The 26,411-nt window shown below is 47.4% G+C and overlaps 2 protein-coding genes across 5 annotated transcripts in view; one reads left to right on the top strand and one right to left on the bottom strand.

Moving 5' to 3' along the window:
* GGACT (gamma-glutamylamine cyclotransferase) overlaps window positions 1–7,007 on the top strand; it is a 29,507-nt gene extending 22,500 nt beyond the window's left edge. For all 4 annotated transcript variants that reach the window (XM_075424237.1, XM_075424247.1, XM_075424229.1 and 1 more), the window contains exon 2: window positions 3,508–7,007. In XM_075424237.1, the coding sequence (XP_075280352.1) occupies window positions 3,525–3,998 (474 nt within the window). In that variant the 5' untranslated portion in view covers window positions 3,508–3,524 and the 3' untranslated portion in view covers window positions 3,999–7,007. The remainder of the gene's footprint in view (window positions 1–3,507) is intronic.
* PCCA (propionyl-CoA carboxylase subunit alpha) overlaps window positions 6,748–26,411 on the bottom strand; it is a 300,689-nt gene continuing 281,025 nt past the window's right edge. The window contains exons 22-24 of the mRNA XM_075424221.1: window positions 23,277–23,417; window positions 10,453–10,530; window positions 6,748–7,094 (exon numbers count right to left, since the gene is read on the bottom strand). Of these exons, the coding sequence (XP_075280336.1) occupies window positions 7,026–7,094; window positions 10,453–10,530; window positions 23,277–23,417 (288 nt within the window). The 3' untranslated portion in view covers window positions 6,748–7,025. The remainder of the gene's footprint in view (window positions 7,095–10,452; window positions 10,531–23,276; window positions 23,418–26,411) is intronic.

Genomic DNA, 26,411 nt, shown 5'->3' with positions numbered 1-26,411 from the left:
AACTAGTAACTGGTCCTGCGAGCCGTTTGGCAGGTCATCTTTCGTAGCTGAAAGAAATAGTTTGAAGAGGTGACGTACAGATTTCACCCACTTTTCCCCATGCCATTAAATGTTAATGATTCTGGCATGAATATTTCATGAAAGTGCTTTCTGAATGCGTTTGGTTTGTCCTGGCAGCTAACAGTATAGAGGCAGGGGGTGGCGTTTGGTTTTTGGTGGGTTTTCTTTTCCTCTTAGGTGGTTTAGAGTAAGTAAGAAGTGTCAAACTGGATTAAGTGAGAAAAGGCAACTTCTTGTTGGCCCTTCAGCGAAGCGATGCCGTCTGTAACTCTTTTCAGCTGCTTACTGAAGTATGTGAAATGACCCTCAAATAAAATCCTGCTCTTTACTCGTACTGCCACAAGGTGGCTAGAAATGTTTTGAAAGTCCGTATGTGAGTGCTAGAGATGATGCTGCGACATCGAACAGCCTTTTGGCAGCGCAACAGGCGGCGCGCAGGAGACCAGATCTATTGCACAGAAAATCGTGTATGTCTCGGTTACGTGGAGCGATGCTCAGAAAATGCTTTTACCAAGTTTACGTTGGTCGCCCCTCAGCTGGGGTTGGCTGGGCTTGGCTTTGGGTTTGTCTTCTTTATAACAGAAGGAGAAGTCATTGTGCCCAGCCCATCCCGCGTGAGCAGGAGGGCCGCTGGGGACCACAGCCCTGGGATGGGGAGCTCGGCAGCCGGCTGGGTCTGTCTGCATGAATGCTGGGTCGGAAACACTTACCCAAACCTGGGTTAGCAAGGTTTGAATTTTTGTAGGACCTCCACTGGGGTGCTGGGTGTGTTTCTTCTAAATCAGCATCAACACAGTATGTCCAGATAGCTGGCTGCCGCGCCGTCGGAAGCGCGTGCTTCATTTTCACCGATTTCCGGAGGGGTAACACTCTTCCCTGCAAACTTTTTGGACGCTTATCTCCAGCTGCACAGTAGGGATAGAGCTTTTGTTTAATGCAAACGAAGCGTATCTCTTTCTTACAGATGCACCACTCGCTATTGAGCTTTTTATGTGCGTTTTAGGTTTCCCTTTTTATTTTTTAACGTATTAACTCTGACAAGTAACCTCTTGGTTGTGAACAATTTAATTCACAATTCATTTTTCTGATCCAAAGTGAACACGAGTGCCCTAATCCCCTAATGGGAATTAATTGCATGTTTCAGTGCTTAACTCTGATCCTTTCTCAATCCCCACTGGGACAAGTTTCTTCCTGAAGGATCTGTGTTTGTTATTCAAAACATAATCTGAAAGGTAGTGATTTTTCTTCTAAAAGGGAGTCAGACCGACTGAATATTAATGCTTCTGTTATTGTGAGGGAATGAGCTGCCTCCAAAAAAAACCTGTTTATGTCATGAAGGATAAATTATGCTGAGGTATATCTGATAAAATACCGGGGGGGGGGGAGAATCATTGTGGTCTTTTTTCCTGAAGTGAAAGTTGTTTGCCAGTAAATAAAGGCACACACTGTTTTTGCTTGGAAAACTGTGTTCTGTTACAGAGAAAAACTCTTTATTTCACCAAGGGGGAAACTGCTTTCCTACTGAGTATTTTAAATTACACTGCTCTTGGCCACTAACGTACCCTTTTGGATAACCTACCTGATCTAACAGTTTTCTAAAGTAAGACTAAATGGGAGGAACTAGCTTAAGTTTCCACTTCCAGTCTGTTTTTAAAGATTATTCAAACTTCAAATACATTGTTTAATGACCCTCTTCCCACAAGGAGCTGCAGGTGCTCCTCTGGTGCTACGTGTCCGGCCCAGCCTGACGGCTCGGGGTGAGGCAGGCTCTGCCCAGTCCCCGACCGAGAGCAAAATGCGGGAAACCATCAAGCAGTGCAAGAACTGCGTCTGCCCTACGGAAACAGTGGGGAATGAACGGGGCACAGCGTGAAAAATAACCCAGGAACTACGAAGGTACCTTTATCCCCTCTGCCTTTCAATAAAGCCAGCCTTTTAGCCCATTTAAACCAATTCTGAGTGTTTTATGCTCACAGATAAAACAAATGTTGAGCAACATCGTTCAGGGTCCGTTTTCAGGAGAGGGCTAGCAGATGGGCTTCTTCAGGTGCTTTGTCACCCAAGATCTCTCGGGGAGGAGAGCCGTCGCCGTTCCCCTGCCCTGCAGCAGCGGCACCCACGTGTCCTCGCACCGGCCGACAGCGGCACCTTTCAGGCAGTGCAGCGACCAGCCCCTTGGGATGGGGTTGCCGCAGGCCACCCTGCTTCTCTCCCCGGAGCCGCAGCTTGCTCTTCAGCGCTTGTCAGTCAGCAAGCTGGACCTTGGCACTGGGGTTGCCGAAAATCCTTCGGCCTGTCCGTGAAATGATTCTACTCCAGGTTAAACTTTCCCTGCTGCCATTTTGCTTGCAAGGTCTGGCATGAAAGCCTTTTCATCCCTCTTCGTGACAGACAGGTCCTCTGTTCACCTTGGTGATGTCCCAGTTGGTACGCAGTTAAGTTGCTGTAGCCACGAGCATCGTGCTGCTTGCTTCCCCCCCCCGCCCCCTTTTTTAATTAAGAATGTTTTTTTGAAAAAAATGCCATCGAACATGTGCAGCTGCAGCACAACAGAAGCAGAAGTTTGGATGCGTTGATTTGCTTTCGGATAATGCCACTGTGCTTTATTCTATCATGAAACAAGACGACACTCAAACTCCCAAACGGCAACCAGGCTTTTCTGTCACTGAATAAAATGTTGTTTCTCAAATACTGAGTGTGGCCGTGGTGAAAGGAGAGCCTGAGCATAAGAGGGAGGGAAGCAGGCACTTCCCTGGGCGCACTGGACCGCACCGGGAGGTAGCAACACCGGGTGCCCTAGGTAGGCTGTGACCAAGTCCATCCATCCAGGCTGTAACATACACCACCTCACCCCCACAAGGGAAGACAAACTAGCTGTGGCTTCACTCCTGCAAGTTTTAATAACCAGGACTGACCTGGGCAACTTACCATGTTGCTCCATTGCGTTTATGGTTTAAAGGTGTCTGCGTAGCTGAGCTGAACTGTGATTTTTTTAAAATTATTAAATTATATTTTTAAATTACTAAATTATTTTCTTTCCCCCATAAAGGATGTGCTAAGTGGAGTTTGTTTCCATCACGGGGATGGCTTCCTGGGCTGCTTTTGGGTTTTTACTGAGCATGACATCACATTTATTTCCATAATGGTGACAAGGAAAAAAATCTGATGTTTTTGAGCTTTTCCTGAGGCTTGGGGATGCGTTGGCTGTTGGGGGCTCCATAGCAAAATCGTGGGGTGTAATTTGATTACAGCAAACTGCAAGAGTGACTTTGCCTTGTAAACAGATGCTTGAATTTAGTATGACCTCTAAACAAGGTGTAGGACTACGAGACCGCTTTTGCACATGCCTGAAGAGTCTTGCCTGGCCAACGCGTCTTGGCGTGGGTGCGGTTCTCCAGCGTGCTGGCCAGAGCAGCCACGTGGGTAACATACACCCTTGTCTTTCAGCTGCTTTTGCAGGTGTGATGGCCCGTGTCTTCGTCTACGGCACGCTGAAGAAGGGCCAGCCCAACTACAAGCACATGATCAACACGGCCAAGGGGCTAGCGAAGTTCCAAGGAAGAGGCCGCACGGTGGAGAAGTACCCGCTGGTGATTGCAGGAAAATACAACATTCCTTACATGCTGAACATCCCGGGGACGGGGCACCACGTCGCTGGGGAGATCTACTCAGTTGATGACCAGATGCTGCGGTTCCTGGATGAGTTTGAAGGCTGCCCAGACATGTACCAGCGCACCCTGATGAGAATCGAGGTGGTGGAGTGGGAAGGGAAGGGCGGTGCGGGCGAGGCGTGGGCGGCTGCCGAGGGCATCATGGAGTGCTTCGTGTACAGCACGATGACGTACCCACCCGAGTGGGTCGGCCTCCCCTACCATGACAGTTACGACTCCTCGGGGAAACACGGCCTCTCCTACGTCCTGCGCGAAAGCCGGGAGTAGGAACGGGAGAGGTAGCGCAGCCCGGCTGAAGACGTAGTACTAAGCACGTGTCGATCGGTAACCGTTCCAGGAAAGCTGTAATCCCTTGTTATTAAAACACAGGATCTCTCGTACCCTTCCCAACCCGGGAGCCTTGGCGCTAGCATTGAAGGCCCAGAGAGGGGGACCCCTCCCCCGTTAGTAAGCGCCCTCCTCGCCCCGCCAACCTGCTGCGAGTAACCGCGCCGGCGCGATGCCTCAAGTGACTGTACCTGTGCACATCGGCTTTGGGGTCCAGTTATTTTCTCAGTGCCCCCCCCCGCACCTCAGTGCAGGACTGAGGTCAGTGAAAGGCAGAGGAACAGACTAATTTCTCTTTGTTTTTTTCGGTTTTTTGCCTGAATTGACAAATTTTCTTGTGTAGTTCTTCGAAGCGGGTGGAATGATGGTACTATTGCACTAATACCTAAAACCGATTAAAAAAAGTCATGTCTACAAACAAAGCAAAGCACAACTCATATGTAGTACTGACTTGTAATGATGTTTAGTAGGGCACTGAATGTAAACAGGGAGAGATGACCCTGTGGATACTATGCGCTTTGAGACAAATATTCAATTTCTGGAGAAACAGAGAAAATTTAAAGACTATTCTTACTCCATATTGCAATGTTTTCCTGAGCTAGAAAACAGTATTTTTAAAACATAGTTAGTTTTGTAAGGTACTGTGAAGAAAATTTAAAAGAATGTAAGAGAATTACATTTAAAATTGTTATTTTTAATGTAGCATTCTAAGCACTTTAGGTACCACTTCAGCTCACTGGGGGCAGGGGTGGGTGTTGGGGACTGGGGAAAGCAAACCTGATCTCAGCTGTGAGCACTTACAGTCGCGGCGACTTTTAGCCAAGCACTTCCATGCAGAACCTGAAACTGAATTTCTTATGGGGGCAAAGATTTTATATACATTATTAAAAAAAAACCCAAAAAAATCCAAAGGACCTGTAGCATGACTATTGCAACATTAAACGGGGGGGGGAAGTGTAAAGAAGACTGCTGTCCCCCTGCCCCAACCAACTGGGCTGGCGTACAGTCTGGGAACATGGTGGCTTTCTGTTGTCACGCTCCTGTGCCTTGTGTTTTCTTTCGCATGCGGTGTTTGGTGCAGAGAGATCGTACAGTGCGCTACGGGTACCATCACCAACAGCGTTGTCCTTCTGCTTGGCTGCCGGTAGCCCTGCGACGGCCGGAGGAGAGCCGGGGTAGGGAATCGGCCCAGGGATCCAGCGTAAGGAATCGGCCTAAACTTACCAGTAACAGGCGCGGCTGCATCTGACATAGAAAACAGCGCGAAGGCTTGTGCTGCTGCAGTAGGGCAGCCAAGTAGCTTTAACGTACAATAGTCCTGTCCTCTGTCTTTACCGCACTTCTTTTTCTTTTAAAGTTGAGGGCAGCCTGCAGAACCTGAGTGTGCTCCTCGTGGAAGGGGCGCGACAGCATGGAGGAGAGTTGTAGGCAGATCTGCAGGCTGTCTGCCTCAGCTTCTCCAACCCCAAAAGCATGAATTTTCCTGGAGGGCAAGTTCGACCCAAACACTCTCCTTGCTCGTCTTGAGGGGTTTTGTAAACGAATGAACAAAGCAGATCCCTGCACTACGTTACTCCGTCCTGCCCGTGTCATTTAGTTGGTAGCTCCTCAACAACAGGAAAATCGCCTCTTCAGGCAGAAGTTTCAAGCAGAGGGAACCTTCCCAGCTGAACGTCAGTCACGGGCGCTGTCACAGACTGCTGCTCTCCTTCGCCCCTCTGCCCAGGGCGGGGTTTCTGGGAAGCAGCATGGCTGCACACCCCAGGCAAGCGGACACCAAGAGCAGCCCCCTCCTCGCTGGGGCAGTGGTCAAGGCACAGCGGGAGCAGTGACTTTGAGGGGTGGGGGTGTAAAAACCAGCTGCAGGAGGTGAGACCGAAGCCTGGCCCGGCGGTGGGCAGTGCAGGCAAGAGCACATGTTCTGAACCCAGTGACCATCCTGCGGTGTGGGGGCCTGGGCGAGGAGCAGAAAAACTCCATCTGCTTACCTGTTCTGACCACGACACCAGCCCTCTCGCTTCTGTCCAGGTCTCTCGGATCTCTCTTCTCCCCCAGCCCCTTGCCGTTTCCCACACTCTGCTCTTCTGGCAGGACACAGTCTGGCGTGGTGAGCAGTCCTGGTTCTTCACACAGCCTTCAGGGAGGTGAGAGCCTCCGCCCAACACGCGCTCCGACGCTTGGGTCTCCCTCTCCTGCTGGAGCTCAGGAGGGGAGGCTTGGCCGGAGGGACAGCGCGCGCCTCCAGCCTTACCTCGGGGCCTCGGGGACAGCGCCAGCTCCTGCGGTAAGGACGTGCATCCAGAAACCAGTTGAAAGAAGATGAAGGAGGGGGGGAAGTTGAGTATAGAGTCTGAGTAAAAGAAGAAAGTTCACGTACAACTGCAAATAAGAACACACGGGGAAAGCCTGCACTAGCAAAATAAAGCATCTAACCTGTAATTTGAACCTAGTCTATACAAAGGCTCCAAAAAATTACAATAAATCTGATCAGAATTTATGCCATCAGCAGTACGTGCTCAGCGCTTACACAGAGTGTAGGAAAACTGCTCCGTTAACCACGCGGTGGTTAATTTTTTACCAACCATTCTGTTCAATGTGGCTGGGGCCTCAAAGCAGTGATACTGCCCTGGAGGAGATGAATCGGGTTTGGGCTTTTGTTTTCTTTTTTAAAAGAAAGAGGCTTTTCCTGTTTTAAAGCAGAAATGGTATTTTATTGATTTTACTTGATCCTGAAAAAATCAAAGAATTACAAAGGTTATGTACAAGTATTTCTGGAAGTAAAAATCTGGGATCCGTTTGCCAAGGTTTAACATCTGTGTTTGCTGTCTTAACCACTGATACAATAAATACGACTGCATAAAATCTTGCACGTGGGACTGTCCGTCTTCTGTGTTGAATTGCCTTGATTTTGCTTTATGGATGGAACTAATAAAGGCTTAGCTGATTCAACAGTGTGGAGGCAGCCGCTCATTCCAGTTCCACCAGCAGATCTCCTTCTCCAACGGTATCGCCAGCTTTGCAGTGCACAGCTTTCACCTGCGGGACGGAAACAGAAATAATTCCACATCTTCCTCACCGGCAGGGTGAAATAAATGGCTTGGCTGCCGCTGCTTGCAGTGTCGCACCTGCGGGCGCAGCACGCCGACCACCCTGGGGGTCGCACGCCCTGCCTCGACCTCCAGCTCAGAGCCCAGCTGAGTTTCGGGTGGCTCTGGGGACGGAGACTCCACGGCCTGGGGGCAGCCTGCTCGACCAAATCGTGTCCAGCTCACTCCGTCAAGGTGTTCTGGCAGCTACCGCTTGCTGGGTTTCTTATTAGGGGCTTGAAGATCTGAACGTCAGATCGAGATGGCACTTCTAAAAATGAAAAAGCACCTTGCTTCCACCTGTTCACACTGATGTTCATTTACTACTAAATTTTTAAATCTTTCAGACGACAGGCTGACTCTGCCACACTCATGCTTGGACGTTTCAGTGAACTATTCCCAGTAGCTCTTGCATTACAGATAACTGAATTTTGAGACTGCAGCCATGAAGTGGGTCTCCCTCTGTCTCCAGACAGCTGAGATAAAGGATCCAAATTCAGATTTGAATCAATCAAACATAACTGAACTTTGGCAAAGGGCTACCACTGTCAGCTAAATGCAGCTACATCGATAGATGAACTATGTAGTCACGTGCAGACACCTGAGTTTTAAAACACAAACATCTCACACTAGTCCCTCACTGCCTCTACGAAACGCTGTAGCGTGTTTGAATTCCCTTTCAGCACACGGAGCTCCAGAAAATAGTCGAAGCTGTCTGTTAGACTTTGCTTGCAGCATTAATTCAGAGCTCACACTGACATGCCAAATCCTCGGGCAAAACCCGGTTCAGCCGTCCGCTCAGGTGAGTGCGCAGACGTTTCCGTGGGCTCCTGAAGGACAGCTGCAGCTCAGCCGAAGCACCAGGCTGCTACGGCCACGCCACCACCCACATCCGAGTCCGATCGTCCGATGTCCCGTGAGCTGCAGGCCTGGCTGTGGCTCCGCAGCGCCGGGCCAGTCCCTGCGCTGCTCAAGGTACGAGGCTGAACGCTGCGCGCGGGCAAAGGCACCGTGAGGTGTACAAAAAGGGGCTTCATCTCTACACCAGTAGCCAGGCAGCCTGCCCGATTCCCGAGTCTCAGTCTCTGAAGAGACGAAAGCAGTGTGAAAAATACTCTCTTTCTTTTCCTTTTCTGCACAGCCCGGGTTCAGCAAACACCGCAGCTGAGCGGCGTTTCAGACTCCCCCGTGATGTCTGACCTGCAGGGGGGCCGGCTCCCCACTCCGACCCGCGCGCAGCTGTCCCGCAGGAGACAGGGACGCGTCGGTTCCTCTCCATCTTCCCCTCATTTTGAAACCACCTGCAGCTGGACTAAACTCAAAGCAGATAAAAACAAGCCACTTTTCTCACAATTACAAACAGGAAGATGGGGGTTGATGCAGAAAAGGAATTCAGCCAGGAGCGAAACTGGGGACGTCTTCCAGCTGAAGACAAACGAGCTGAATTTCCAAATGGTTTCAAAGCATCAAACCATGGCCTAACGGCCAGCGCCAGACACCCCATTCCTGTGCAGGGGCCCAGTTATTCTAGCGCTCAGAGCCACGACTTTGCAGGACGGGAGGAAGTCTGTTTAGCACCTGCATTTCTAGGCAGCCCAAAACTTTTTTGCTCTTTCAAATTCTTGTAATTCTAAAGAATCAAGTCATTTGCTTATTATCAAAGATGCCAAGGGGACATTGCAAGGTGCGCATGGGGCCCACTGAATGGCACCATTCACACCCCACTCCGAGGGATTAATAAGCCAAATGTGGGGTTTATGTGGCCTCTGTACAGAATGAGTGGGAGATAACCTCTTAGTGGGAGAAGTACAAGCAGGATTTAAGGAACAGGCCCGCGGGTTGCAGCATACCTTGGTGGGAAAGGGAAGGCTAAGGTGAAAAATGGGGTGAGTGGGAATGGCATTTTAATTACAAATACCAGTTTAAAATCAGTGGAGCCAAAAAGCAGCAATAAGGGGTTAAACAAAAGAAGCCAGGATGAAAAAATAAACGCTAGGAAATATTAATCAAGTGAGAAAATAAATTATATAGGAGTTAACGCCTGAAAGAAAAGAATAAAGCAGCAATGCTGGAGCAACAGCAGAAGGTCCGTTCTCCCCTCTCTCTGCAACTTTTTTTCCTCAAGACCCAGTTTTTGCTCTCGACGCCCTGGAAGAGGCAAAGCCCCACGTCCCAGCCTCAGCAGCGATGCCAGTGCTGTGCCAAGGCAGCCTTTCCTGTAAACACACAAACAGTCCTTGGCATCGAGGCCTGTGCCGAGACCTCGGCGAATCCTGCCAGCGCCCAACCTCGTCCCGGCCCCGGAGTCGGGCTCCTCGCTGCCTCCCTCCGGGCCAAGGCACCCTGCATCGCGTTTGGCTTCGCTATTTTGAATCACAAAATGGCAGCGCTTCGGGGAGCGCGGAGGGGCCTGTCCCCAGGCAGAGAAGGGCTGGGGCGTGCTACGAAATACGAGATAGAGGAGAACATGTAATCCAGACCTTTGGCAAGGACTCTGACCAGTGGCTCCTCGAGAGTGAACCCGCTCTCCCTCTGAGAAGGATGGGTCAGAGCCTGCACCCAGGGCATGGTTCCAGGCTGTGAATTATAACCTGGCTCGGGGACGCCTCAAGGCCCCGGTTTAGGGGTGACAGTCCCCAGGGCAGACGGGGTTTAAGGCATGCCCTCGTCACGCAAGCCTGACCAGTTCCCTTGCCCAGCGTGCTGGTCTTGGCACGCCCTGCGCCGCGGGAGGAGAGCCCCAGCGCAGGGGCTGCAGCGCTGATCCCCCCCAGCGCGCACCCTCTCGCAAAGCTCAACGTGTCTGCAGCTCCGGGCTTCGCATGTAACAGTCACAATAATAAAAAAACCTGCTTTTCTCATCTTCCCGCAGAAGCACTTTCTATGCCTTGTTCTGAGTGGGGTTTTTTTTAAATGTCAAATTGTTTGCCATTAATGAATTAACCGGCAAAGAGATCTCTCCTCTTCAGTTGCTCTCTGGAAAGATGGAATTTGTAGAAATGGTCTGCAACACCTATCAATCCCGCTTGGCATTGTAACATCACAGAAAACAAATAATTTAGGAGAAAGAGAGTTACATGAATTTCTGCAGCCAGTAAAACTATTTCCTGCTGTGCTATCTAAGGCTCGGAACTACTTAACAGCATTCACAGCAGATGCAAATGTTAAAAATTAAAGACACCTCACTTTGAAAGACTTCCAACAATCAGATTTAATTCCTTAACAACCAGAATCCTCCTTTTTTCTTTTTTAAATTCTACCCTATTTGACAAGTTGCATATGGTTTTAAGTGACCCGAGGTAGCTTACCTTGCCTGTTTTAGCAGCAATCATACTGTTCTGCATTTTCATCGCTTCAATTACACAAATCTCTTGACCTTCTGAAACCTGGTGAAATTAAAGCAGTACAGAATGAGGATAGAGGATTTGAAATGCTGTAAGTGGGTATGATTCTTCTGGAAAATAAAGGGATTATTTCATTAAACGTTAAAAAGACTTTCATGGCACAAGTCAAGCCGGCCAGCTATACAGTCACGACACAAACCACAATCGTGAATCGCAGCTGCCTTTGACAAACTGGCAGCAACGCAGGAAAAAGGAATCGCCCACTTAAAACCCTCGGCCCTGACAAACCCTAAAGGCTCCTCACCCATCCCATCCTCTCAGCTCCAGCTTCCACACTTCGCATTTCACAGCCATCGCAGTTCGACGCTAGATCCAGAGCAAACTCTGATCCGTGCCATTTTGGCCGGGGAGCCTTTGCTTTGCTTCCCTGGCACAGATCCTGCGGACACTAATTCTGACTCAGAAGCCAGAAGTTTCTTGGCGGGGGTCCCGGGGAGCACAGGCTGGAAGCTCGGGCGATACCCAAGGGGCTGTCACTGAGCAGAACCTCACAGCTCCGCAGGTGGCAGCACCCGGGTGGAACCACCACCTCTCATCCGCACGGGATGCATGGCCAAGGCAACACAGAATCACAGAGTGTTCGAGGTGGGAAGGGACCTCTGTGGGTCATCTAGTCCAACCCTCCTGCCAAAGCAGGGTCACCTACAGCAGGTTGCAAAGGACCTTGTCCAGGCAGGTCTTGAATATCTCCAGAGAAGGAGACTCCACAACCTCCCTGGGCAGCCTGTTCCAGTGCTCCGTCACCCTCAGAGGGAAGAAGATCTTCCTCAGACACCACCATTTTCACCACAGCCAACAGCTCTGAAAGGGAAACGTTCAGGTCTCCTCTTTCTGCTTGCCTGCGCTCAGCTATGGGCATGCGTGAGGCCACCAGTGACCCACTGGGCTGCTCTGCTGGGCTCCCAGTCCGATCCTCCCCCCAGCACCTCGGATCAGACTGCACGGGGTGAGCAGCCACTCCAGGCTTCACAGGGGTTGGGGGGGGGGGGGCGCTGCCCACAGCCGAGGGGAAACCCATGGGATTTGGGGTTTATCCCTCGTGGACCCAAGGACCAGCCACGAAGATGATTTATGCTGCAGCGGGAAGGGCGCTGGGCCCCCCGTGCCAGTATTTCAGACTCATGCAGGGACACCCCTGTGGGACGCCTGGCTCCGAGCGCCCGCTGTACGCCTTTTCATTAGGCTCTTTCGCAGGTGTCGTCTGCCGTTCACTCATCAACCCAGCAAGTTTGGGAAGCTTTCACTCTGATGGCAAAGTGTCATTAAAGAGGGTCATTTCGGACCTGCAGAGATCTGGGTTATGCACTGTTACATAAGCCAGCGGCCTCAAAATCTGTTTGTCTGTATACATACATATACGCACATAGAAATATTTCTCTAAATAGATGTAAAATATATATTTAAGAACAAGTGGGTATCACTTTGGAGGACCATACTGTCCAACAGGCAGGTGCGAAGTCAGAGATGAAATGCGCATTGCACGAAGTACATTCTGAAAATTTAAATACAGCTTTTTTTCCCCTAAAGCGTGCCCTGGCAATGACTGCAAAGCACTGATGTCTGCCTGCGGACTGCAAGCAAGGCAGAAGAAAAGATGTTATGTTGGGAGGTGCTCACCCCCCCTTTCTCCAACGCACTGCCGACAGCGGTGTGACAGGGCTCTTCAGGGCAGAGCAGGAAAGCGTTCGCTCTGGGAAGGAACACGGTGTGCGAACCGGATACAGAAAACAGCCAGCACCCCACACTTCACCTGCACAGACTCCATCCAGAGCTTCAGGTCAGCGTTTAAGTCATTAGCAGCGTCAAGTCTGGTGCAGAGCATCACAGAATCACAGAATGGTCAGGGTTGGAAGGGACCTCTGTGGGTCATCTAGTCCAACCCTCCTGCCGAAGCAGGGTCACCTACAGCAGGCTGCACAGGACCTTGTCCAGGCGGGTCTTGAATATCTCCAGAGAAGGAGAATCCACAACCTAAAAAAGCCTTGCTCTTTGTCCCCAGTTATTTCCCCTCTGTTTCCCAGCCTTCTGTCTCCTTCCTCCCACACCTGCTGCTCCACCTGCAGCCTTGTCCCAGCAGCTCCCTCTTTCCTCGCTGCTTTTCCTCTGCTTCTCCCTATCTCACTGCTCAGCTTTTCTTCCATCTGCTCTGAACTTTCCAGACATTTCTGAGGTTACAAGGAAGCTATGAACATCTACTTCTGTTTTAAAAAAAGGGAAGAAAAAAAAAAAGGCAAGAATGTTTGTTGGAGAGGGGGTTTTAACGGCACATTTCAGAAACAAATTTGCCACCCTCTGGCTAAACTCGGCTATCAGAGCACCAAGACCGTGGGCCTCTAAATGGAGATGGAGAGGCTAAGGAGGGCAGAGCTGAATGGAGTGGCCTAATTCCAAGGGCACAAGAAACTCTTCTCTTAAGCCCCGGCGCAACTCAGCTGCAACGTGGCTTCATCAGGTGGCCGGCGTGCAAATGAACCAGTGAGCAACCACCTAAACAGAGTTCTGGAAACCCATCTACTGGAAAAGTACAGAGTGGTCTCTGTAGATCCTGGGTGCAGCACTAAAATGCCAGGAAACGTTGGTGGTTGTGGGACGGAAATGTCCACGAACCTGGATTTCTCCTCAGTTTCCCCCCTTTCTGAAAATCAAGTTTCTGTGGTGTGTGTATATACACCTGCCGGGTGGACGGCAAAGGAAGCACGGTCTGGGACAGGACCAACCCCTCCAACCCACAGAACATGCAGACAGAGTACCCAGTTACAGAATCACAGAATGGTAGGGGTTGGAAGGGACCTCTGTGGGTCATCTAGTCCAACCCTCCTGCCGAAGCAGGGTCACCTACAGCAGGCTGCACAGGACCTTGTCCAGGCCGGTCTTGAATATCTCCAGAGAAGGAGACTCCACAACCTCCCTGGGCAGCCTGTTCCAGTGCTCTGTCACTCTCAGAAGGAAGAAGTTCTTCCTCATGTTCAGATGGAACTTCCTGTGCTTCAGTTTCTGCCCATTGCCCCTTGTCCTGTCACTGGGCACCACTGAAAAGAGTCTGGCCCCATCCTCCTAACGCCCACCCTTCAGATATTTATAAATATTTATTAGGTCCCCTCTCAGCCTTCTCTTCTTCAGGCTGAACAAGCCCAGCTCCCTCAGCCTCTCCTCGTAGGAGAGATGCTCCAGTCCCCTCATCATCCTCGTAGCATCTGGTCTTACTGGTGTGGAAGGGGTGAGGCGCTTCCAGCAGGCAGCGTGCCTGAAAACGCTGCGTCAGTACTTCCGGTGATGCGCCATTTGTTCAAAATTACCTGGCGGAAAGCGTCACTTAAGCACAGGAGTTTAATTACTGTTCTTATGTTCAGCCTTTACAGCTCCACTCACTGCGCGGCAAAGCGACAAATCCTAAAATGAGGCACTTCCATCTCTCTTTTCTCCTGTTCAGTCTTTTGGGCATTGTTCAATCTCCTTCATTCCATAATTGCACGTATCCTTTTGCCTGTTATTTAGGCTGCAAATGAAAACTGCGGCGATGTGTACGAGTTCTTGCTTCTTAACTTATTTAAGGATTTACTGGACCATTTTTAATGTTGCATTTTCATCGTATAATTTATTTCTTTCAGCGGATGGTAAACCAATGTAAAGCACCATCTTCACGTTTCAATTGAGAGAGGTCTCAGCGATGACCCAAATCTGTCAAAACAGGCAAAAAAAATACCGAACAAAAAATCTGATCAATTGTAACCAAGTAAAATAAAAGGGCTCCTTTCCTTAAAGAAAATGAAACTTGGGTATCTCTGTCACGGAGTTACGCTGCGGACAAATCTCCCTTTACCTTGCTGAGCACATCAAAATAAACCAGCCGGCAGAGAGGCCCCTCTGAAACCCAGAGGCACGGAAAGGCGGCGCGCCCGAGGGCACCGCTGCCGCCCGATCTTTGGGAACACCGAACACGTCCCTCGGACCTCCTCGCCCCACCTGACGAAGACCTAACGATGGTGACAGGACGTCTTCGACGCCAGGCTTCCGAAATGGTCACGAGCCCCCGCGGGTCCTTCCGACGAACGCAGCGGGCGCCGACGCGTTTCCCCGCGCCCCGTCTAACTGGTGCAAAGTCTGCAGCTCCGAATCCCCCGCCTTGCCGCGTCCCCTCCTCGGACGCGAGGTCAGGGCTCACGCTCGCACCCGACGATGGCGGCGGCGCTCGCTAAGCGGCAGCCGGCCTCGCGCCCACGCGAGTTGGCTGGGAGGGGGCCCGGGCCCATTTACTCGGCGGAGGTCTGCGTTTTCAGGGGGCCCGAGCGTCACGCGGCATCGCGGCGTTTTGAGGAGTTTCAGACATCTCCAGCTGACGATTAATTGTGAGTGATGGGAAATAAAACCCAGCAAAGCCAGCTGCTTGCCATGGTCGGCAAAATTACTATAATGGATATAGGCTGCCAATTTTCCAGTTTTACTGGCAAGTCTTCCAAGTGTAATTAAGGGAAGTTATAAATGATATGGAAATCTATCAAGTCCCATTTATTTTCAGAGGACTCTTTCCCCTGAGACCTTTATCTTCAAGCTTATAGTTTGCTTTGTTGTGCTAATGATTTAAACCACTTCTTATTTCTGATTAAAGCCCCCAATATCCTTCATAAGAAGTTAGATCCACTTTATTCAGCGGGATTTAAAGAAACAGAAAGCTATCTAAAGTTGTGCTTGTTAACCGCGCCGCGCTCTCGAGTCCTCCATGGAGGCGTAAGAGAGCGTCCTCCATCTTAGGCACCTCGCTACCGCCTGGACTTCTGCTTCTGACAAATTCTGAGGATTCAGAAAGATCTGGGGGCAGGGGGAGGGACGAGAGGGAATCAAAAAGATAAAATAAAATACACTAAAGTAAAAAAAAAAAATCCACCATCAACAACACCCCAACTTCCCTCCCAATCCTAAATCCTCCAAAAACAAAGATCGTAGGCGCTGCCTGAGACACTAAGCGTTCAGCACAGGGTGATGTTGCTCACTAATGTTGTTTGATTTGGAATAAAAGCATGAAAATGATGTGCAAAGGCCTAAAATTGGAGATGTAAAGGATGACTGCACAGTATTCTATTTCTCAATTTCATCCTTCAGAGCCACAAAATGGGGGCGATACAGTTACTGGATGAGATTTACAGTAACAGCTGTGGTCTTCCCACACAAGGGAGGACCTTCTAATGGGCTGAGGTCTGTTTTGAACAGACGGGGAGTAGCAAAACAAGGTTCCCTATTAAGGGCGTGCAGTAATATTCCTGATAAAGAAAATGAGGAGTGGTAGTCAGATTGCTTTAAAAGACCTAAATCTCCTTTCCCTGTTTGCTTTTTTTTTTTTTTTTTTCAAAAGAGCTATTTTAGAAAGTGCTAACCGCTAAATAAATGAAAGATGTAAATGTGAGGGTTCGGTTTTTTCTTCATCTCCTCGCTACGAAGTGTAAAGAATGCACAGGAACCAGTGCCAGGGGCATATGGCTTTCTCCTGTGCTGAACATTCATACAAAAGACAGGTTCATCAGTCATTGGAGTATCTGGATAAAAAATTAGCTCCTGATGGATGGTATTTAGAGCTTACCTGCTGCTAGTACATTACCAGAGAAACACGGGTTTTGAAACCCACATGACGTTGGAAACTGCAGACCATGAAATACCCCACGTGCAAGCGCACTCCTGATGTACGCCAGGTTATACAAAATAAGAAATAAGCTAGTTAAACCCTCTGCCTAAAATTGGGCCCGCTGCAAGGAACCCTGGGTCAGCCCTACACAGGCCAATTAATGCACAGCATCTGCTGTACAGAAGCCGTGCATGAAGCACTTCCGAATGATTTCAGCAATTAAAAGAAAACTGTTTCCTGCCTGTTTTGACAGCAACTGTTTCAATGCAAGAGTGAGCACCAAAGCATTGTGCGCAGCCGAAAAAAATCAAGTCTTTCTTTTCCCCCCCCCCCCCCCCCTTTTTTTTTTTAATCTTGTGAAAAGAAGGTGGGAGGGATGAAGATTTCTTACGGAATCGGATCGTTCTTTTGTTGTCCGACATTCTGCGTTTTTCTGCCAAATTAGACAGAAGGCTCCAAGGGTTTACGGGGCCCTCTGCAGTATCACCTTCTGGTGCACTGTGGCTCCCTAAAAAGATGGATCAATATCAACCCTGCTGATTTGCCTACAAAAGTGAAAATCCCTCAATTACATTTTTAAGACCATTGTATTTGGAACACAGGTGCTCCGATGCGTAACATTTTAAGGCTCCTGGAGCTGAATGGAAAAAAGCAACAACAGCCCTAAGCAAAAACAATCTCGGGTTTGTTAAAAGTGAAGTGAGAATTGGATTTTATTGCTACCTCCTTTCGCAGCTTTGGGGAGACACCAGTAAATACCCATCTCGCAATCTCCACTGTGCTGCGACTTGTGTCCCCGTCGAGCCCTGTAAGTAAGCAGGGATGATGCGAGACGGTGCCGTGTGAAATCCAGTTACCCTCTCTCGTAGCCTTCCACAAAATAATTACAAACATTCATCTTGTTTATGCTTGTGCAAAACCACTGAACCGTGAATTCAGTATGCATTCATGACCTAAAACCATTATGAAGATACTGGGATTTTTTTGTTTGTTTATTTGTTGTTTAAACTTAGCCCGTGCTGGTATCATTCCCTTCCCAGATCTTTTTCTCTCTGACATGTTGGCAATCTGGCAGCAAGCATCCAACAAGAAAACAAATCAAGAGGGACTCGATGAGCAGCAATTGAAATTCCTTGACATCGTCCATTCCCGTGTAAATAATTAGTGCAGGTTTTCCCTTCTCTCCAAATTAACTTTGAAATGGGAGCTGCAACTACAATTAGCGGCAACTAATAGTACTCGACAAACCATTACGAAACTTTTTTTGCCATACCCCTTTAACGAAGACAGCGCATCCGAAATTGTGTGACCTCTGACTGGCCAAAGGTCGGCGATGCCCCCCTGACAGCAATCAGCGCGGCCGTTGCACTCCCACTTACCCCAAACACGCTGCCCCGACGGCTGCCCGCCCGCGGCCCCGGCGCGCTGGGGCAGCGACACCAGGCGCAGCACCTCCAGGGCCGGCTCGGGCAGCTCGAAGGCAAGGCTCACCTGCCAGCACACCGACCTTTATCGGCCAGCTTTTCTCAGGAACGGCTAAAACGCTGCTTATCAGTCGAAAAGGGGGAGGGGGAAAAAAAAAAATCTACGATTTCTTTACAAAGGATGGCAGCATTTTTGCCCTTGGAGGAAACTCTAATAATATTGAATATTTGCACCTCATCATCGGAATAGGATTTCATTCTTAATTACTCTACACTCAAACACAAATCTAAGACTGCGCAATTGCACAAAGATACAGAAGAAAAATCTATTCAACTCAAATTCAGAATTTACATAAATATGTTATGAGTAATTACTATAGTTCAGGTTTTTCTAATGTAACCACAACTATTACTTGAAGCCTCATGCTATAAGAATGGTGAAACATTTGAATGCTTTTACTCTTTTACTCTTGAAACTGCACAGCTGTGAAAATGGTTTCATTTCCTGACTACTAACAATTTTTTTTCCCCCACAAAAATGCGCCCCCTGAAAATTATTTACTATACAGAATCAGTGACCGCATTTGGTCAAGACTGCAAACTCCCTTTAAGACAAAAATGCAGTTAGTACTTGTACTGGGATTGCTGTAGAACAGCAGGGAGGAAAGGAGGTAAAGAAAAAGGAAAAACAACAATAGAAGAAAAAAAAAGAAGGCTCACACACAAAACAACAATCTTATTTGAATTTAAGAATATCTTACTAATTTATTGATACCATATTTGTCTAAATAAAATGTGAAACTGTTACTTAAGCAAATACATATTTACTGTTTTTCCTGGTTGTTATGCCTCTGTTACAAATTCCAACCAGTAAAACTGTAAGATAAGAAAGATTACTTTTTTTTTTTTTAGATTTTGAGGTCTGAAGGGCAAATATGATTTAAAACAACACATAACTGGCTGATGGCAACAGGTAACTTTATAACTCCACCTTTTCTTTCACAGGAATGAATGATCTACTGAGAGAATTTAGGAAGATGTTTTGGTTGGGTTTTTAGTAGTGAATATTTCAGCAGCAGAGGTCAAGCAAAACCTATCTTTTCCCATAGCAACGATTTTGTTAGGCTTGTGAAACAGAAAATTTTGGAGAAATTTTTTTTTTAACTATTTTTCTAAAGAACAACAAGAGAAACTGAAATAACGTGCATGCAACTGAACTGGAAGAGGAATGCAGTTTAGAAGAACTGGAATGCAGCTTAAAACATCTTCCTCGTTTGTTTTTAAAACGTGGGTTCACTGACAGGAGTCTGTTTTGTAAGTTATACAACTAAAAAAGCAGCCTTCAAGATACTCAGTTTTAAAATTACTGAGATAATTAGCATATACATTTAATAGCTGAGATCTTGGTAGAAAAAAACCCCATCCCATGCAGTATGAATACCCATGGCTACACTAGCACTAATTTGAAATCATAAGAAATTTTGATATGAGAAAAGCCCTTTTAAAGAGTGGTTTGAATGGTGATAACTTCCAAAACCTGGGGTAATCCTGAATTACTGGGAAGAAGAGAGGAAATTTAGAAACTTCGATCAAAATAATTAACCACCCTCTTCTTTTGGCCGTAGTCCTACAAAGATTCAGTAACACTGGGCTGTCTACCCAGAGGTGCTTTGCTTTTACATATTTATGGCTGGGGGGAATCATTAAAGCCATTTAGGCTGCCAGCACCGGTGTTAGCTTATAGACCAATGCTTGGCTTAGTAATGCCACCTGTTCCGCCTTATTTAATTAAAAAACAAAATCAACCCACAGAAATACACAGCTAAAAGAAAAACACCTTTGCATTTCTGACAGAAAACCGAAAAAGCAAACATCATGTTCACAGGTGAAAATACAGCAAAGGCTACAAGGCACTACAAGGACAGTTCAGATTTTTTTTGTCATGGACAGTTCAGACCACCAAACTCAGAATCAGTTGTGGGAGCACTCTGGGGGGCTTTCTTTAAATGGCGTACAACAACATGGCTTTACCTGTTCAGCCATCAGGATCTCAGGCTTTCCCTGCTCCTGCAGCTTCCGTGCCCAGAATCCCACACGCACAGAAATCAAGCTAAGGAACTCAAGACGAAGCAGCGTTGGCAAGTGCCTGCCTGTTTCCTACCCTTTAAGTAAAGCAGCGAATTTCTGCAGCTTTAGCCGTCTTTATGGTGCTGTATTTGTGGTAGTTGTGGTGAGATTAAAACCACACACGGTGCCATCTCCACGCTCTGGCACGAAAATACCGTCGTGTGCTACCAGGGCTGGCTTCTGCTGCCGTCGGTGTCGGCAGAAACAGAGCGAGTCCCTTGCCCGGACTCTTGAGGCTCAGTGGTTTCTCTGGCCCTTGACACCATGGAGAACCAAAAAGTAACTCTCCCAAACCTGAATTTCATCCTAATGCACGCTTGTCATTACCAATCTACTGACAAAATAAACATGCAAACACCCTCACCCCTCAAAATGGATATTTCCTATATAACACGACTCTTCTTGTGAGGAATGTAAGCTAAATCAAAATCTTCTTTCCCTAAATAATATTAACCTTCTTTCCAGCCAGCCAGATTTCAAATTGTTGTGTTGTTTATGTTGCTTTCTGCTTCTGAGTGCCTTCATTGTGTTTCCAGGAATAACTGAGTGACATCTAATTACAGTCTTCTGATCACATGAAGGAAAATAAAGAAAGTAGAAAGTAACTAAAAAGCTAAGAAAATTGGCAGCATCGCAAGTTCTGCCTCTCCCTAAATGACAAACAGCACTTCCCCACTGTGTTACTAAAATCTATAGATCATCTTACAGACAAAAGAAAATAAATTCCTTGCATATGCAGTATCTTTTGGCAAAAATTAACCGAAAACTGCTTATCAGACCGGCTGGATAGAGGATGCTCACACAACCTTCTACCGGACTTCATCAGCCTCAAGGAGTTTTCAGCAGCAGCAGCAGCCACACGAGATGCTGCGCTTCAAGGGAAAACATTGACGCATCGAGTGAGGAAAACCAAGGCAGGGATCAGCGTCGCCTTCTCCTGTGGCCAGGGACACGTCGAGAGGGACTAACGAACACCAGAGGCTGTACCGGAGCGGGCGGGATGCCCGACAGCCCAACCGCAGGCAATGAACATGAGTTTGCATGCGCGGCCGTCCATCCGGAGAGGAGATGTCCCTCTCTAGAAGTGGTGAAGGAACTCCTAAAGTCACACCTGAAGGAGGAGTGCGGCAGCCCAGCTCCCCGTGCTGCTCACCCCTCCGAGAGCATCGCTCTGCGAGCGCGGCACTGGTGCGGGGACTGCGCTGCGCTGACGCCACACAGCACAGACCACAGGCTGGGAGAAAACAATCTCCCAGCAGCTGATAACCAGGCAGCTCTGCTGCTGGGAGCAGCAACGCCTGAGTGGAAGGGGGGACAACTACCTCGCGCTCTCCCATTTTTCAGCTGTGCCGTCTTCACACGCCGTGCAAATGTGAACTGCCAAACCCAGCTGCAAACGCAGAACGGGAGCTACTTAAATTCCCATTTCTCCAGCAGACTAAAGACATCAGACTTTTCCCAAGTAGCGCAACAAAAAGAGCTGTCTCTATCAGGGAGCTACAGCTCCCTGCCCATCATGCCTTGAACAGCTGGACTGAGCGAGCTGCTTTCTGACGGACAGCCGAGACGCGTAATCTGAATCACACCATCCCACGGCTTATTCAGCGCCGACCGCTGATGCTACCCTCATCTCGCTCGCTGGCTCGCCTCTTTTTTAACGTTTTGACACTAGTCCTGAAAAGGAAGGATTTAAGTTAAAGCCCTTTCAATAACGCAAATGTGTTTTTGCAATTAAAGCCCCACAATTAGCATTGACAAGCTCAGGTCAGCAGAAGATAGATTATGCCATTCAAATGCTCTGTCACTCAGTGCCTCCAGCGAAAAGCTGCAGGAGAGGAGAAGACAAATAAAAAAAATCTCCACACATTATTTAACAACTTGTGCTCTGATGCACTGCACCGCTCGGCGATTTGTGGCGGGAGGTTCATTTATTTATTTGCTTAAAATCCCTTTGGCTCTGGCCTCCTCCTCCACTGATTCTACTCCTTCAATACAACAAGAACTATCCTCCAGGGCAAGAAGGGTGGTAACATTTAGCAGAACGAGCTTCTCAAAAACATCTTAAATTAAAAAAGGCTGAAAATCCTTGCCTTAAAAATGTTCCCCTTCACTCTTAGCAAAGAAAAGAGTATTTGCTTAAGATCTCCCTCACTCAGTCACTCTTACTGCCTAGACACAGAAATCACAGATTTCTCTGTCCATGCGATGACATAGTGATTGATTTTAATTGAATACTGCTGGTTTTAAAGGCATAAATAGTGTGTGTACATGTACAGATCACAAACCTAGAAAGCAAAGTGTAGAATTCAAAAGAATTTCTCTCTTGCTAATTTTTACTCAGCTGTACTTAGTTCTGTTTTCTCAGAAATCTCTTTATTTCATCAATATGAACATTTGCACCTATAGATCTTCAACACTAACATGATGACTCCCTTCTCTCTGTAAATAGACAGAAACAACCTTATGTTCTAAAACCAAAAGTGGCATCATAGCAAAATGTAAGCAAACAGATCACTTTATCAGTGCCACTGATGACCATCGTACGATGAGTGCAGTGCTAATTTTGGACTTGAAAACTTGATCCCATTTCTAAATTATCTCTCCAGAAAATCTAGGTTTCATTGCCCATAAATTATGAACTCTGCGACTAAAGCTTTCTGTTCGTATCTAAGTGCCACATACACGTTTATGGCATCATTTAACTGACAACAGCACTCTCAAATTAATCTGCACCATCTGATTTAAGTATTCCTGTGTCTGCATCACTGTTGCTTTCAAGGGTTATGCGAGGTAAGGGCCCTGACCTTAGAAATAACCTATAATACAATGTGGTAGAATTTCATATAAAGCTGAGTTCAAGCAGGTGTTTATCTGTAACTCTAAAACACCATATTTACATTTGTTTCCAGCTCAGTGTGAGGAAAGAAGCACTGGAAATCCCCAGGACTGCAACAGCACGTTCTGTTGCCCTTCTGTATGTCAAGTTTCTTCCTTCTGTAGGACAAGAGGATTCCCACAAGAGACCGGGAATTCCCAGCATGGAATTCCCAAATCAGGAAATTCATGTGTCTTGTGAAATGCTAGCACGGGGATTCTTAAAAAAACAAAAAAAAAAGCAGGGGGTGGAAGTTAAATATCTGTTCTGTGTCCCTTGTGTTTAATAATATTTTCATTGCTTCAGGGCAGAAAATCAACAATGCTCTCCCGCTAGCAATAACATCATACATATATACTTACGTATATTTACATGCACATACACACACAAAATTTCCTCCCCCTGCTAAGACACTTGTGATACAAAACCAAGCTATTTGCTGAGTTTCAGCTATGGACTCGTAGCCAGCTGAAAAATTTCCTTTTAAAGTCAGTTTAATTTAAATTGTGCTTCCTTACTAGTTTTCAGAATTCAAACAAAAAGCAGCACACATCCTTCAGCACACTTTATTCTACAGGTGATGTAAAAAAAAAAAAAAAAAAGTGTGACATGTAGTTTCAGTTGCACCAAGGAGAAATTTGTGTGGAATATATAACGAAAATGCAGATATATACATCACACTTCTTACCATGTCCCCAGGCTTGACAGAAACTGCCACCACTGCTCCAGGCATGGGAGATCTCAAAATGCTGGAGGTGTCCTCTGCTGCTTTCTCCGGCATGTACTTGCTCAGCTCCGCAGCATCCTTCGTCAGTATTTGCAATTTGTACTGAAGAATAGGAAGAGGAATGGTTTAGAAAACTGCACCTTGGTGAATTCCAGTCAATAATCTGCACTATTTTATGGCATGTTTTCATAGAATCCATCTGTTATCTGTTCTTCATAGGACTATATAAAAATCACTGTTTGAAATCTTTATGTCGAGTTTCATTTTCAGGATATAGGAAGAAAAATACGCAACCCCAATCTGCAGGAACGAGCGCCTAAAAGAATCAAGTACAGTAAAGAAAGGTCAGATTCATCTAAAAATTGGGGGTAGACATAGGAGATACAAGTTTAAAAAACAGAAATATCCCTATGCTTACTGCACATTACCTTTAGTGGTTGCGGAATATCGAGGGATTCGTTTCCAATGCTGCGCTGAAGTGGAAATCGATGTTTTGCGGAAGTTTGCCACATTTTCAGTGACATTATTGATTTTAAACATTACGTTTACTTTTTCAACATTTCTTTTTATCACGTATTTAACGTTTAAAGTTAATGACTTGCTTATATTTTGTGATTAAAATGTATTAAACAATTTCACTTCCATTTTTTTCACGCACGGGCAAAATGAGGGCACATTTTGGTTGCACCGAATACATTTTCTCCGTAATAAAAACTGTTCAGCAGCTGTTACATACCTCAAGAAAAAAAAAAGACTCTTTATGTTTTGTTTTCTAGCAATTAGAAATGGAAAAGCTGAACCTGAAGTGTCTGCGAGCACCCCTTTACACACAGACCTTCCCGCGAACAGCAAGGTGTGCGCGCTCGACTCCACTCCGGGCTTCTCGGGGCTTTTCAAAACCTGCGATGGCTTGGACAGGCAGTGCCCCGCTCTCGGACAGACACACGGCCCCCAGGCTCGCCCCCGAGCGCCTGCAACCCAGTGCGAGACGCCAGCAGATGGCAGCAGGTCTCTGCGGGAGAGCCCCGCGCCCGCCGGGGCCGGCGGAGGGAAGACCCCCGCGACCACGCTTCATCCATAATTTAAACAAAGGTTTTAATAATCAGCACCGGGCGGACCGCATTTACAATTCAAATGCCTATTTTGCCGATGTAAAGTTCAACACCTTGCTTTGAACAGTATGTTTTCCTCCAAAACAATTAGCTATTGTTTTATGAGCAATAGAACGTCTTTACTTTTCATTTTTACGCAGACAGAAAAAATCCGATCCCCTTCTGGTGAAGGTAAAGGGGGACTCTACCTTCTGCTTCTGCAGAGAGTAGAACAAGGTGTTTAGAAATACACGCAAAAGGTGATTAGTTCTGCAGCGACACCTTTCAAATGCAGCTTCCAAAGCCGAATTAAAAACACATAACGGAGGATTACCGTCCTCCACGAACGGCGTTCGGACACACAGAATTCTGTGCAACGAAGAGCGCAGCCGTCCAGTTAGCAACACTTGCTTCTAATCAGAAATACGGGCGAACGGCGAAACGAACCAGCCCCCCCCCACCGCCCCAGCAACGCTCCCCGAAGCTGTAAGCGGCGCCCAAAGATTTGAGCAGCCCATTCCCAAACACGTGCCGTGGTCACAACCGGTACGGCGCAGGGAAACCAGCACCATTTTGTACGCTGAAAGCTGCTCGGACTCCAAGCCTCCTGCAGGCGACCGTTAAGACCGCGGCGCTCACGCTTTCCAGCCCGACACACGGCGAGCGAGCTCCCTTGCACAAGCGCCCGCGCCCAGCGCGCGCGGTGTCTTCTCCCTGGAGGACAGCGCGCGCGTGCGTCGGCGTGCACGCCTGCACACCTGCCTGCACGCCGCGGGGAGAGGCGAGGCGATGCCTACAGGAGATTCGATGGCAGAAGTTGCAGCCACAATTGCAGCAGCGTGACAAGTCAAATAATAACATCTTACCCGCGTTTCTTCACTCTCGGGTGTCTGTTTTGCAATCAAGACGTACGAGTGTCTGCCAGCTTCTGAAGGATATGATCCTTAAGTGAAATTACTGTGCAAATAAAAGCTTTTTACTCCTATTAAAATTCATCTGAGTCATAAGTGGCAAGGAAAAAAAGCTTGCAGAGTGTATTCTGCTGTCAATCTAATAAACATTCTGTGCAGAGGGACTATTTATCAAAGATAGATTGTACTTAAAAGTCCTTCATTAAATCTATGGGGGGGAATATAATTACACCAAATTGCACAGTTTCAGTATCCATGGTTAGTGTCTTCTTTGTACTCCGAGTTTGAAAATAAAAAAAAGGGAAAAAAAGGAAGAACACAGAAATAACTTAGATTTGTGGACTCTATTGCTGCCTCTTGCAAGAGACTATTTTGACACGATTGCAAAGGATTAGGTTTAGATGCCATTTAGTTTTTTAAGCCACATACAATGCTTCCGAGCTGCCCCATTTCCAAATTTAAACTTGAAGTGAAAGCTAGAGCTAGACCTTCCGCATCCATCTAGGCTACAGCATTTCCCAGGGAGTGAAATACAAAATTCCCTATGCACTCCACAACACACAGCAGTTGGGGAAAAACCATGTTCCTCAGTATGGCTGCACTTGAAAGCTCAGTTCTCCACACCAAGTTAAAATATCCCTACCAAACATTGTTTTTACTATCTTTATAATTTTCATATCTTTCAGATTCCTTTCTCTGCAGGACTCCTGCTTTGCTTGGAGTGAGATGTAAGAGTCCGTGCACTCAAAGCTTTAAAACGCGGGTCTTTGTTATTGATGAGCTGTTCCTTTTCCTTTTGTATTTGTTTATTGTTCTTTAGTCTGTTTGGGGGATAAGCAAGTTACTGTAATCAAAAAGTAAAAAATAACAACAGTAAACTTCTGGGGAAAGGCCTTTTTTGGCACAGCCGGTTCACAAATGACCTTTCAGAATAGAGAAAGACAAAGCCGCAAAGAAAGGTTCCTTCTTTAAGATTACCTTTGATGTACTTCTGCTGCTGACTGGACCCCGCTAAACACCCGCAGAAGCGTCCCTTTGTGACACTGCTCCTCACCTCTGGGTGATGGGCTGTGCAGGGGGTACACGGAGGACTG

This window comes from Opisthocomus hoazin, chromosome 1 (assembly GCF_030867145.1).
Source record: "Opisthocomus hoazin isolate bOpiHoa1 chromosome 1, bOpiHoa1.hap1, whole genome shotgun sequence".
Taxonomy (NCBI): Eukaryota; Metazoa; Chordata; class Aves; order Opisthocomiformes; family Opisthocomidae; genus Opisthocomus; species Opisthocomus hoazin.
Note: the sequence above shows the minus strand (reverse complement) of the source record. Positions and strands in the feature narration are given on the sequence as shown.